The sequence below is a fragment of the Phyllostomus hastatus genome, unplaced genomic scaffold (assembly GCF_019186645.2).
Source record: "Phyllostomus hastatus isolate PE091 unplaced genomic scaffold, TTU_PhHast_1.1 phas_contig_86, whole genome shotgun sequence".
NCBI lineage: Eukaryota > Metazoa > Chordata > Mammalia > Chiroptera > Phyllostomidae > Phyllostomus > Phyllostomus hastatus.
In genome coordinates, this window is record NW_025333977.1 from 97,024,914 (window position 1) to 97,039,387 (window position 14,474).

General features: G+C 35.5%; 1 protein-coding gene across 1 annotated transcript in view; it reads right to left on the minus strand.

The window, feature by feature from the left end:
* The window catches only part of ATR (ATR serine/threonine kinase), a 130,685-nt gene that overhangs the window by 101,109 nt on the left and 15,102 nt on the right, over window positions 1-14,474 (minus strand). The window contains exons 3-13 of the mRNA XM_045851350.1: window positions 14,308-14,457; window positions 11,504-12,381; window positions 10,519-10,697; window positions 8,988-9,179; window positions 7,600-7,787; window positions 6,990-7,142; window positions 3,383-3,575; window positions 2,892-3,154; window positions 1,512-1,702; window positions 1,327-1,427; window positions 970-1,141 (exon numbers count right to left, since the gene is read on the minus strand). Coding sequence (XP_045707306.1) covers window positions 970-1,141; window positions 1,327-1,427; window positions 1,512-1,702; window positions 2,892-3,154; window positions 3,383-3,575; window positions 6,990-7,142; window positions 7,600-7,787; window positions 8,988-9,179; window positions 10,519-10,697; window positions 11,504-12,381; window positions 14,308-14,457 — 2,660 coding nt within the window. The remainder of the gene's footprint in view (window positions 1-969; window positions 1,142-1,326; window positions 1,428-1,511; window positions 1,703-2,891; window positions 3,155-3,382; window positions 3,576-6,989; window positions 7,143-7,599; window positions 7,788-8,987; window positions 9,180-10,518; window positions 10,698-11,503; window positions 12,382-14,307; window positions 14,458-14,474) is intronic.

Genomic DNA, 14,474 nt, shown 5'->3' on the forward strand with positions numbered 1-14,474 from the left:
TGACTATCTTGCCTAGGGTTACAATAACAAAGGGCAAAGCCAGTATTTTAACATATCCTAACTTTTCAGTCATGAAGTGAATCAACCTTTTAAGAACAAAGCACCTTATCCATAATATCAAAGCATAAAAGTTTATCATTGCTAAAGGAAGGCAACTCTTAATAGATTAACAACAGAACATGATATCCAATAATATTGGGTGGGCCAAAAAGTCTGTTATGTTTTTCCCATAAAATAAAAGACACACTTTTCATTTTCACTAATAGCTTTATTAGTTTGGATATTTTGCATATGTCGGCTATCTCCCACTATTGGCTTCTAGTGAGTAAAGGCGAGGGGTGCTGCTAAACATCTTCCAATGCATAAGACAGACTCAGTGCAAACAATTATTGGTCCAAAATATCAATGGTACCAAGAAACTTCGCAAAACACTTTTGAGACGTTTGATCAGTCACAGTACCTTCTCCATACACTGCACAAATCTTTTTTTGTGTTTCAGTTGCATTTTCACCCTTCTTATAATGATAAAGCGTAATATACTGAAAATGTTGCATGTCTTCTCCCATCTTCAGTATTAAAATGGCTGCACAAAAATTCACCAATTTTGATAAGTTTTTTTAAAGACACACTGATATGAAAGCTGTCACAATGCAATCTAACAAAACTGTTTCAAATGAAGTTAAAGACGACTAAGCACTACTAGAGCCATCATACAGAAAAAAAAACTAAATGGACTTTTTGGCCAACCCAATGATAATATGATTTTTCCCCATCTCCCATTTATAATCTACATCTTCAGTCCAAGATGCTAAAACATAAAACTGGCAAGATTTAGATTCTCTTAAACTGAATACATTGTTTTTAAAAATATATCATTTAAGGCAAGAAAAGTAAAACATATATGTGTTTTTTTTTAACTCTTAGAAAGCACTGCTATGTCCTATAGTCAAGGCCAATGCTGACTCTTACCTGACAGATGGGTTTCTTATACTGGCTGAAAAAGTTTTGCAGTTTAACACTTTTAGCTGCAACCAGAGCTCTAATTTCTGTGTATGCTGCTCCAGAGACAGATGCTGACTTGGACAGTAAGCAATGCAGTAAGTGCAAAAGTGCAAAAGGTACCAAATCTCCTTTTGCTGCCCTGAAATTGAAGAAAAAAAAAAGTTATCAATGTCTCATTGTGGAAATCCACAAACAAATGCATGCTGATATCACTTTTTTTCTCTAATATCACATCCTTCATACCACCATTTCAAACACCAGGCAAATAAAAAAAGGAGAATGACCAAAATAGGTAAGAAAGTATGTAAATGCTGCCATATATACCTTCCAATATCTCCGGTTGTAAGAATCAAGGTATCCTTCAACTCATTATTTCTTGAGATTTGGGCATGTGTATATGCTTCCTTCATTCTTAAGACAAAAAGCTATGAACAATAACATTAATTAGTTAAATTTCTAAGGCCAGGTTTATGAAAACACAAATGTTTGAAAATAGAAAATTATCAAACCTCTTTTACAAATCCATCTTCAGAGTCCAAGGACTCCAATATGTGCTTGATATTTCCACTAAAAGCCATTCTAACATCCTTGTCTGGATCTTCCATTAAATTTAATAAAGTTCCAAGAACTGTTTTTACATCTGTTTCATCTTCTCTAAAATCAAGATGCTTACAAAGATGTTCTAGATTGTCTATGAAAGCTAAAGGGCAAGAGCATATTAATACCTAATTTAACTCATTAAAATTCAGAATTTTACTATAAAAAGTATTTCAACAAATAATTTGCTACACAGAATTCTAAGCTGCCTTATAATGTCAATATTTAGTATTTAAATTTACAGAGCACACAGAATAGAGGATTAAAATGAATTTATAACTTTAAATATACTTTATATTTAATAAAAGTTTGCCTGAGGGAGTGAGGGGTGTTGGCTCAAAAAGGGCAAAGGGGGAAAAACTGGGATAACTATAATAGCATAATCAATAAAATATATTTTTAAAAAATTATAAATAATTTAATCTAATATAAGTTCTAGAATTCTTTAAGTTGTTAAATAGTAGTCACTTAGATTGTGTATGTTACCAAGTTAGACTTGAAAGTACATTTCACTAATCTGAAGAACTGTGAATTCAGGGTAATCTTAGCCATACTGTTAATACTACATGAAAAGATTTAGGAAGTCCTAGAAACTACCTATCACATACTGCTTTGAAAACTTGAGAACAAGTGGCAAAACAGAACCCAAACAAATGGAGCTGGAAAGTATTTGTGTAAATCTCATGGTCCTAACAAACCCTTAAACAATTACCATTGAAAAATGGGCAATAAGATACAATTTATAGTCCTCAGTTGTGCAATATCTAACCATTTTAAGTCCTGAAGGTCCAAGGTCATGACAGGGAACACATTAAGAAGGTCCCTGGTATCACCAAAGAGGATAAAAAATATTGAACCTGCCCTGTGGCTCAGTGGACTGAACACTGGCCTAGGAACCATAAGGTTGCTGGTTTGATTCCCAGCCAGGGCACATGCCTGGGTTGTGGGCCAGGTACCTGGTTGAGAGTTGTGCTCACTGATCTTTCTCCGCCCCTTCCCCTCTCTCTAAAAGTAAGATAAAATCTTAAAAATATATATATTGAATCTCATTACATTGAACCGAACATCAGGTATGCCCCATTATACTATCAAATCACAAGCACATTTTAAAAATCCAAATACTACTTCCCTTGTTACTTTTGTGATACGGTCATCCCATTTATAAATAATCATTACATGAGCATTGAACCAATCAAGGAAGTCTAATTTTTTAAGGCTTCAGGCTTCTGTGATAGCACAGACATTAAAAACAGAGGTTAAGTATTTAAAATATTAAATAACAAATCACTCACCAAGTTTCACTAGACTAGATACTTTTTTTTTCAGAAGGAAAAGGAATGGCTTGAAAACAGAAGCTCTTAGTCGAGAAGATGAACATTCATGTTGAGACATGACTTTTAGGCTCTTACAGAAGAGGTCAATATGCCCATGTTCAGAAAAAGGTTCTGTTAAAGAACTTGTCAAATAAAACATGCCATGAAGTGTACAGACAAGTTGATCAAGTACAGAGGCAAATTCTTTCTTAACAATATCAGAATCATCTTTGACTTTATCTCTGGGGAAAAAAAGAAAAGGTACTAAACCTTCTTACTTAATTCTGCGGTCTAATAGTCTCGCTTAATTTGTGGCAAAAGTACTAGTAAAACAAAGCCTATAAGAAAAAAATATTTAAATTCTAAAACTAAAAGCAACATTTGTTCTATTAACATCAGCATTAACGTTAATTTACATATATGATTTTTCTAGTCAAGTTATATATTCTAATTAAAATATTAATACATACATAAGAATCTTGGGAACTCGGTTACAAGAATTCTGCTTCTGCAATAAGATAAAAAATCCTTTAACACAACTAGTCCTGATTACTTCATGGGAGCTCTGCAGGGCCCAGGTGTAAACTGCTGTTCTCCATTCAAGGAATATTCTTCTTGGAAACAGTGTAAGAAGAAACACACATCGTGATTGTGCCTGTGGTGCTGAAAAATTAAGTCTATTAAATAATATTTCTAAATGTTTATTTATATACGTACACATATATGCTCATTCTTTGTTGTACAGTCAGTAACATCTCAATTACAGGTAATATTTGACTTCTGGTCAAGATGGCAGCAGAGGTAAACACAGCTTGCCTCTTCACACAACCACATCAAAATTACAACTAAAATATAGAACAATCATCACTCAGAAATATCAGGAATCGAGCTGAATGGAAGTCTCACAACTACGGAATAAAAGAAACCACATCCATCCAGACTGGTAGGAGGGGCAGAGATGCAGAATGGGTTGGTCCTACATCCATGTGTGGTGGATAAAAATTCAGGAGGGGTACCTCAAAAGCCAGGAGTACCAGCCCCACACGAGGCCTCCCAGGCCAGGGTTCAAGTGGAAAGAAGATAAGTCCCTATAACTTCTGGCTGCAAAAACCAGCAGGTATTGAGTCACTGGAAGAAATTTCTGGAGTCCCAAGTAGTTCCCCTTAAAGAACCCACACACAGACTTACTCAGACTTACTCACTCTGAGCTCCAGCACTGGAGTAGCAGCTGGAAAGGCACCATGGCATATAGAGAGGAAATGAAATGTCTGGCATCAAGGTGGGAGTTGGGCGACACCTTTCTCCCAGACAGAATAATGGCCAGAGGCTATTGTCCCTTTTTGACCCTCCCACCACACAGCCACAGAGCAGGTAGGCTGGTATCATATCTGAAACTCCACCAACCTAACCCTGGTGGGTTGGGACAACCAGGGTGTGTGTTTGTCCCACCCTGGAGATCCTCTGAGACTTCACCCCACCCAATTTCTCAACCACCCAAGCTGTGAACCATGACTTTTCCATATTAAAGGCTGGTCTTAGCTCTTGCTTCACAACTTCCTAAAACCTATCTAACAACCAACAGCCAGCCTCAGGAAGGCCCTAGCCCTCATACCTCTTGCTAAGCAGCCCTAGGCCCTAAGCTAAGCAGCCCTAGGCTAAGCAGCACTGGCAACAGCCAGCCTAAGTTCACAGCTTGCCTTCACCCAGGAATCTACAAGCCCATAACAAGCAGCAGCCATCTCATATTGCTCTATACCTCATTCAGGGTAGTCCCAGGAAAAACACACATGGAGGCTGACCTTGGCCTGAACCACCTGGGAAACTCTAAGGCCAGCACACGCACTGGACAGCCTCAGACCACGTCCAAGCACCACCACCCTGCCCCTACACAACTGATCCTCCACAGGGGGCAGAGGTTGGTGGTCAGTGTACACGGCCAGTCCTTCCAGCTTATTAGCCTGGGTAAATCTCTCCTGTTGACCAGCCAACAGAAATAAATGTTTAACAACAAGAGGAAGGAGTTCTCAGAGCACACGAAGGGCACACCTCCAGTATACAGCTTGGGTGATGGGGAGGCTGAGCCACAGGACCCTACAAGACACCTATTACATTAGGCCACTCTACCAAACTTGGGAGATGTAGCAGCTCTACTTAATACATAGAAACAAACACAGAGAGGCTGCCAAAATGAGGAGACAAAGAAACGTGGCCAAAATGAAAGAAGAGATCAAAACTCCAGAAATAGAACTAAACAAAATGGAGATGAGCAATCTATCAGATGCAGAGTACAAAACACTGGTTATAAGGATGTTCTAGGAACTTAGTGAGGACCTCAACGGCATAAAAAAGATCCAGTCAGAAACAAAAGATACACTAATTGAAATAAAGAACAATTTACAGAGACACAACAGTGGAGTGGATGAAGCCAAGAATCAATGATTTGCAACATAAGGAAGCAAAAAACAACCAATCAGAACAACAAGAAAAAAGATTCCAAAAAAAAAATGAGGATGTGGTAAGCAGCCTCTGGGACAACTTTGAGAGGTCCAACAGTTGTGTCATAGGGGTGTCAGAAGTAGAAGAGAAATTGAAAATCTATCTGAAAAAATAATGAAAGAAACTTCTCTAATTTGGTGAAGGAAATAGACATGCAAGTCCAGGAAGCACAGAGAGTCCCAAACAAGTTGGATGCAAAGAGGCCTACTCCAAGACATATAATTAAAATGCCAAAAGTTTAAAGATAAAGAGAGGATCTTAAAAGCAGCAAAAGAAAAGCAGTTAGTTACGTATAGGGGAGTTCTCACAAGACTGTCAGCTGATTTCTCAAAAGAAACTTTGCAGGCTAGAAGGGACTGGCAAGAAATATTCAAAGTCATGGAAAAGCAGGGACCTACAACCAAGACTGCTCTAACCAGTAAAGCTGTGATTTAGAATCAAAGGGCAAATAAAAAGCTTCCCAGATAAAAAAAAAAAAAACTAAAGGAGTTCACCATCACCAAACCATTGTAATATGAAATGTTAAAGTGACTTATTCAAGAAAAAGATCAAACCTATGAACAATAAAATAGCAATAAATAGATACCTATCAACAATTGAATCTAAAGAACTAAGCAAATAAGTAGAACAGAGACATTCATAGATATGGAAAGCATTATGATGGTTACCTGGTTGGAGTATGGGGGAATGAGTGAAGATGCAAGGGGATTAATAATTACAAATAGGTAGTTACAGAATAGCCAGGGCAATGTAAAGTACAGTACAGCAAATGGAGCAGCCAAAGAACTTATATGTATGACCTGTGGACATGAACAAGAGTGTGGGGGTTGCCTGAGGGAGTGGGGGATGCTGGGTAGAGGGGAACACAGGGGGAAAAATTGGGACAAATGTAATAGCATAATCAATAAAATTTAATTAAAAGCTCCCTTTCCAAAAATGAAATGTTCCAGAAAAAGGTGTATGCACAATATTCTACATAATCAGGAAAATGCAATTTAAAAATCGTACCCACCCAAGTTAAAAGAGAATTGTTTTTAGATAGTTACATCCTCAACATTCACATTTCTTCTTCTTTTTTTTTTTTGATAGCAAAAATTTTACAGAGAGGATTCGAAACAATGGGAATTCCAATATTCTGCTAGCGGGATTGTGAATTGAAGTGATATTTTTAGAGAACAATGTGACAGAAGACTTAAGGATGTATGCAAATCCTGTAACTTTTTATATGCTTAACTTGTTTTTGAATTATTAAAAATGTACCTCCTCTCACCCCAGCTGGTGTGGCTCAGGGGACTGAGTGCTGGACTGCAAACCAAAGGGTTTCAGATTCGATTCCCAGTCAGGGCACATGCCTGGGTTGCGGGTCAGGTCCCCAGTAGGGGCTGCACAAGACGCAACCACACTTTTTGATGTTTCTCTCCCTCTCTTTCTTCTTCCCTTCCCCTCTGTCTAAAAATAAATAAATAAAATCTTTTAAAAATACATACCTCTTAGTTATTGAAAATATAGAAGTATAGAAGTCCCATATAGAGATGAGTTAAACCAAAAAAAAACCAAACATAGAATTTTGTGATCACTTACAGAAGCTATCTGAAATCCTCTGGCTTAATGTTAGAAGATTAGTGGCAAATGAGGTCAATTTTAAAGGGCCATCATCAGAATGGGAATAAATCCATGGAATTGAGAGCATTCCACACAAATCTTCTAGAATATGATCTTCAAATGAAGTTTTTACTACAGAAACACACAACAAGTGATTAATTATGTCTTTTCCTTAATCATATCTACCTTTTTTTCAATAAAAACAGATGTTCTAACCATCAGATGGAATTAGAATAAATATTTGGTTAACAAGGGTTCTCAACATAGAAATGATGTTCTGAGGCCTATGGACCCAAACAAATTAAATGTGACTTCATAAAAATATACATCTATGTATTTTTAAGGACCTTGGCATTCTTCAGATGCTCCAGAAAATTTAAAAGATATAAGTAATTTCTATTGACTGAAAAAGAATAATAAATCAAAATATTACACAAATAAATTTGGAACTTGGAAATTAATGACAGCTTAACAACAGAAATCAAGTAAACTTTTGGTTATTTCAAACATTTGTACACCTTAGGCAAAAGAGATTTCTATATTGATTATTTCTAAAGGTTATTTTGATTTACTACTTATTTGTACTCACCTTGAATATAAATCAAGGCATCATATATTTTCATCACTTTATCAATAACTGCTTCCAGGTCAGGTTTCTGAACAGATTCCAACAAACTCCTACAGCTCTTAAGCACTTTTGTGTAAAAATCCAAAGACATCCAAGTTATTACTACCGGTTTCTTCTTATACTTTTGTTGACAGTCCTTGAAATTATAGCTGCAATTAATACATTTTTAAGACAAAGATTAAAATGAAGTGTTAGTCAAACCTAATATTGTAGTAAGCCAAAAGAAATTGGGAGTATAAAACTAGCATATAACTTTAAACCAATTCAAAGTAAATGCGTAAATCAATTAATGTCATTATTATTTGAAGCTTAATCTTTTCATATCTTTCTAAATCACTCTTAGGATTTGGTAATTAAAATTAATCCAGGATATTTAAATCTGGCATCACCAGACTTAAAAATGACTGAAGACTATGTCATTTTTAACTGGCTTAGTAAATCCTTTCTTAATAATAGGACAAGGGGAGACCTCAGCCTAATTACCTATTCCTTCAAGTCATTTGAAATTCCAAATTTAATGCAACATGAACTAATATTTTTTCTAATATCTCCTCCATAACTTTGGATTGGCTAGTTAAAAGAGTGAATCAGGGCAGAATAGTCAGAAGTAGATTGCTGCACAAGAAATATAGACAATATTTACTTGAAACATCAGATGGACCCACTCTGTAAAGTACATGATTTTTTAGTTTCATATATACAGCATATATGAAACTAATACAGAATAATATTAAATGTAAACTGTAATTAAAAAAATAAATGAATCAGAAAATACAGAATAAATTATCATGTAAAAAAATTAATTAACGAGTTTTGGTCTATAATGTGGCACCAAAAATAAAACTAAATCTTCAGCGAGACCTTACCCTGTTGTTTCTTCTGATAGAACAATTAACCTGTATTAAGAATACTGAGCAAACATACCTTTAACAAGTTCTAAATTCCTTCTCTTATTATCAAAGGCAAATGTTCTTTTAACTTAATGTTTGACTAAAAAAAACACTGGCTTTCAAGTTGCATAAAAATGGATTCTGCAACTTTATAAATGTGTATGCCCAGGAGTTTGGTTAGACTTCAGACCAAAAAAAGCCTCCATTTCTCTAAGTGTCAGTTTCTAATTTGTAAAGTAGGCATAATAGCATTTACCTCACAGAATTGTTGTAAAAATTAAGTTACATATAGTACTTAACACAGTACATAGAATTTACCAAGTCCTCATTAAAAAACAAATTTCTATTTCACTAAAAAGTTGTGTTCTAAGGTCACACAAATCAACTGAATGAAAGCTCCTAAACAATAAATCCAAGTTTATTACAGAAAACCCACCCAGAAAATATAAGTTGTTTTACCAGTCCATGTTTTGAGGAGAACAATGAACAGTACACAGAGCAGTCAGTTGTAGGACAACAGCAATTCCTTCTAAAGTCTCAATAACAGGATTCTTTAGACTACTGTATTCAAGGAAAATCTGAAGAGATTCAGCTTTCTGTTTCAGTGCACTCCATAATAAGCTCCTTTTGTTCATATCCACATGAGTAATTCTGTAATTATAACCACAGTATAAATATAATCACATTTAACATAAATTTGTTTCAAAGGTGAAAAATGCTTAAAACAAAAAATAACATGTAAAGTAAAGTACTGAAATTTATCCTAAGATGTAAAACAACTTTCATGGCTGTCTAAACTATGGGAATTCTTTGACCAGATGTCAAAAAAAGGTCACTTATTCACATTTTTTTTTCTTTTTTAAAGATTATATTTATTTATTTTTAGAGAGGGAAGGGAGGGAGATAGAGAGAGAGAAACATCAATGTGCGGTTGCTGGGGGTTATGGCCTACAACCCAGGCATGTACCCTGGCTGGGAATTGAACCTGCAACACTTTGGTTTGCAGCCCATGCTCAATCCACTGACCTATGCCAGCCAGGGTATTATTCACATTTTTAAAAGCTGCATTTAGATGTACAGTCTCAGATTTTTCATATATTAAGAAGTTAAACTAGACAGTAAAGACTTTCAGTCCTGGCTGGTGTGGCTCAATGGATTGAGTGTTAGCCTGCAAACCAAAGGGTCACTGGTTTCATTCCCAGTCAGGGCACATGCCAGGGTTGCAGGCCAGGTCCCCAGTCGAGGCTGTGCAAGAGGCAAACACACACTGATGTTTTTCTCCCTCTTTTTCTCCCTCCCTTGCCCTTTGTCTAAAAATAAATAAAATCTTCAAAAAAAAAAAAAAAAGACTTTTAAAAGTCTTTTAAGTATACCCTGGCTGGTGTGGCTCAGTGGCTTGAATGATGGCCTGCAGACCAAAAGGTCACTGGTTCAATTCTCAGTCAGGGCACATGCCTGGGTTGCAGGCCAGGTCCCTGCTTGGGGGGTGTGCAGGAGGCAGCCAATTGATGCTTCTCTCCCTCTTTCTCCCTCCTCTCCCTTCTCTAAAAATAAATAAAATCTTTAAAAAATAAATCTTTTAAGTAACCATATTTATCCATGAAGTATTTCATACTAGCACTATTAAAACATTTGTTCTTTGTAGAGGTAGTCAAAGAAATTCCTAAATGTTCTTTGTATATTTAAATTGAAGCACTTAACTAAAGGTAATTTTTTCTAAAGATTTTATTTATGTATTTTTAGAGAGAGGGGAAGGTAGGAAGAAAGAGAGGGAGAGAAAGATCAATGTGTGGTTGCCCTCGCATGGCCCCTACCGAGGACCTGGCCCGCAACCCAAGAATGTGCCATGACTGGGAATCAAACCAGTGACCCTTTGCTTCACAGTCCAGTGCTCAATCCACTGAGTTACACCAGCCACAGCTAAAGGGAACTTTTAAACATAAATGAAGTTTTACTGCATAGGTAAATAAAAACTGAATGAAGGTCATACTCCTCAGTCTGTTTTGTTGCTCTTTTGGACAAGTTTAGAGATGAGCTGAGTCGACGCCTTTTGGGTGATATTCCATCACTTTTACTGCTGAGGTTCTCCTGTTGAAGTTGGCACTGAATCTCCTCAATAATTTCCATACTTTCCATTTTTAAAGCTGCATAAAGTGGGCCCAACAAATACTGAGAAAGCAAAAATAAGTTCAACAACCATCTCTTAGAAAATGTTCATATTTTTCACAGACAGTGAAAACGAAGTAGGAATTAGTTGTAAGTTTTCTAAAAAAGTAAACTATTTCTGGAGTCTCATCAGGTAAAACAAAGACCTAAATTAATCTATATCATTTCACAGTCTACATATAGTTCTATAACTGGAACTGTGGTTCTATAGTTTTAGAAGGCATAACAAATCCTTCTCCCTATAAGCTGTTTTTCCCTCTATCAAAATGTCCCAAAAATATTATATTAAGGGAATTACTAATTTATTTCATACTATAAATCCAGCGAGTCTCATAGATAAAAATAAACTAAAATATTTAGTCGTTACTGCATATCTGACTATTTTATTGTACTGCCTTTCTCCCACAGTTCAAATAGAAAAAGAGGAATGATTTAACATTACTGGTACTATGTACTCATAGGTTTTCTACAAGTTATTGACAATAAACTGTCAAAAAAATCTGTTAGTGCTCAGTTTATGCAACTAAGTTAACTGACCCCCTTTTAATTAATAATGCAAAAAACATGCACACACTTCACAAATTATACCTTAAAACATTCAACTTCATTGGCAGTTCATTACCAACTTAGTGAACAAATTCTTCGGAAATCCAAGTAAAAATCCACTATAGGGAGCCAAAGTAGATTCCAAAAAACATCCCATTCTGAATGTACATTATTATTAAAGATATTCTATTCTCTCATTATTATATCTTATATATATGCATATACAAATTATGAAAAAATACTTAACCTTAAAAATGACTTACCTCTGCATCTATCTGAACTCCAAGCACATCTACGAGAGCTCTACAAATATTTCTTACATAAATCTTCCTAACTTGTAAAGCAGATTCATACCCCACTGGCACAGATTTAAGGAAATACTGCAGTAAGTGACAAAAAGCTCCTTTTAGCGAATGAGACTTAAGCCGCATAAGCACACCGTTTTCAAACATGACAGAGAGTTTTTCCAGCAGCATATTTAAATAGACAGGTTCAATATTTCTATAAGCTTCTGCTTCAAAAGCAAATAGTGTCTTTATGAGCTTTGATAATGGACCTTCATAGATTTTCAATTGGTCAGCATCCATTTCTACAAGATGTTTTAATAATTCCAAAAATGAGCTGAAAAAAGTGCTGGCTGGTTGTGCTGGAAGTCCTCCAAGCTCAAATAGCTCAGTTAAAAAGCTAATTGCCAAAGATTTAATTTTTGGACTACCATACTCCAGGAGAACACAACCTATTCTCCAAAATAAGAGTTCTTGCCTTCTAAAAAACACAACAGCAATAATACGAATGAGAACTGTTAACAAAGTGACTTCAATAAATTCTAAATTTTGCATGTTCATGAACTGCAAAGGAGCTGGCTGTAAATATCCCACATGTTCATCTAATTGACTTAAAAATCGGCTAACTAGCACTGGCCATTCCACAATGTGTCCCATTGCATTTCTTCTGTGGATGTAAATCAAGTCTTCAAAAAGATGTAATAATTCCTTTGTCAGCACTCCAAAAATAGCAGGACTCTTGCTTTTAAAAAGAAATAATAATGAGCAGATGACTTCACAGATTTTATTGTGTAACATATGACAGGATGGAGTTGCTGCAATACGAAGAAGTCTTCTTATGATCCAACTACTAAAGTCTTTGAAATAAGCAAACAAAAAAGATATTATTAAATAAGTACACCAGAAATCCCAATTAACTTGCTAAATGCTTAATGATTTACTTTTAAAGTGTAAACTTCACTAACAAGGTAGTCTAAAACAGGAGTGTCAAACTCATTTTCACCAGGGGCCACATCAGCCTTGGGGTTGCCTTCAAAGGGTCGAATATAATTTAGGACTGTATAAATGTAACTACTCCTTAACAGTTAAGTGAGAGCTTGATGCTGCTGCTGGGTAGAAACAAGGTGCTGGGCCAGATAAAACAAGATGGAGGGCCTGATTCAGTCCTCGGGCCTTGTGTTTGCCACCTGTGACCTAAAACATTCATTATAAAATGGAAATATAGTAATTTAGAATACCAATTTTGGAGTCAAACAGACAAGGTCCTAGCTTTCCACTTTACTAGTTGTGTAAACTTTTCATTTATCTGAACCTCTAACTTCATCTATGAAAGGGGAATAATGACATCTACTTTATAGGTTACTGAGGATCAAGTAAGATATATGTGAAATTCTTAGCATAGTGCCTTAAGTTAAATAAACACTCAATAAATAGTAGTTATAATTATTATCACCCCTTCAACAAGTATTTATTGAGTGGTGACTTTGCCCAAGTACACAAATCAGTCATAGTCCTGTCCTCATAAATCCTATAATAATAGTTTCTAAAACTTTCTGACTAATGGTAAGAGGTATATTTTTATATCTTGACCCAGTACACAAAGGCATATTTATTTAAATGTATAAAACAAGTTTCATAAAATAGTATTTATTCTTATTATATGTAGTGTACTATAATACTTCCTAGTCTATTATATTTCATCTTCATAACCCACTAATGGGTCACAACCTATTTTTTAAAAAGTGTGTTTTATAATATAATTTAGAAACCACTCTGATAGAAAAGTATAGAACACCCTATTAACAGAACATTAAGAAGGAGCAATGAAGCCAGTCCCAAGTGCAGCAGTCGGCGATAGTGGCCAAAAAAGACTTTTTGAAGGACATGTTATCAAACCTCAGTCTTGAAATTCAACAAAAAATTGTAAAATACTCTATGCATTGTACATACATTACAAAAAATGTTTGCTTTACACCTCTTTAGGAAGAAGCCAATAAAAGGACAAGTAGTGGGAAAAATGAAGAGAAAGTCTAGGAAAAGAACTTCATCTAGAACAGGTATCAGCAAACTCATTCTTTTTTTTCCTTTTTATTCAATTTATTGGGATGACATTAGTTAATTATATAGGTTTCAGGTGCACAGTTCTATAATACATCATCTGTATATTGTTCTGTGTGTTCACCACCCAAAGTCTAGTCTCCTTCACTTATCCCCACATAGCTTCTTCTACCTCCCTTTCCCCCAGTAGTCATCAATCATACTGCTGTCTCTGTCTATGAGAGATTTGTGTGTGTGTGTGCATGTGTGTGCGTGTGACTGTGAGGCTGTGTGAAAAGGTAAAGTGATTAAGGAAAAAAAAAAAAACAGAACCTCATTCTTAAAGGACCAGATAGGTTCGAGGGCCCTGTGGTCTCCACGTCAACTACTCCATGTTGTTTTAGTAGTTGCAAACAATATGAGTAGGGCTATGTTACAATAAATATTTTTACATAAACAGAGAGCCAGCCTGTGAGCCACTGTTTGCTAATGCCTGATCTAGAAGAGATCACCAAAACCAGAAAAAAGAAAATAGCTGAAGTTTTCAATGGCAAATAAACAAATTTGATTATATCTCTCCCATTGTCAGTATCTAGTCCATAACAAAACAATTAGAATACATGAAATAAAACTAACCATAATTTGACTAAGATGTTTATTAATATATATATTATATTTCAGAGAGAAGAAAGTCGATTTCATAAAACAGGTTGCAAATGAATGTACAAATAAATAGCTGGACTTACCAATACAACTGCCTTTCGCCTCACTTTGCCCATGGCTTCCATTCACATTTACAAACATAAGTGGAGAGGACTTCATGATATGCTGGATGAAATCAAGCAACATCACAGAGGTTGGCTGAGAGTCAGTTTTCTTTATGAGTTCTAGAGCAACTAAAAAATACAAGATT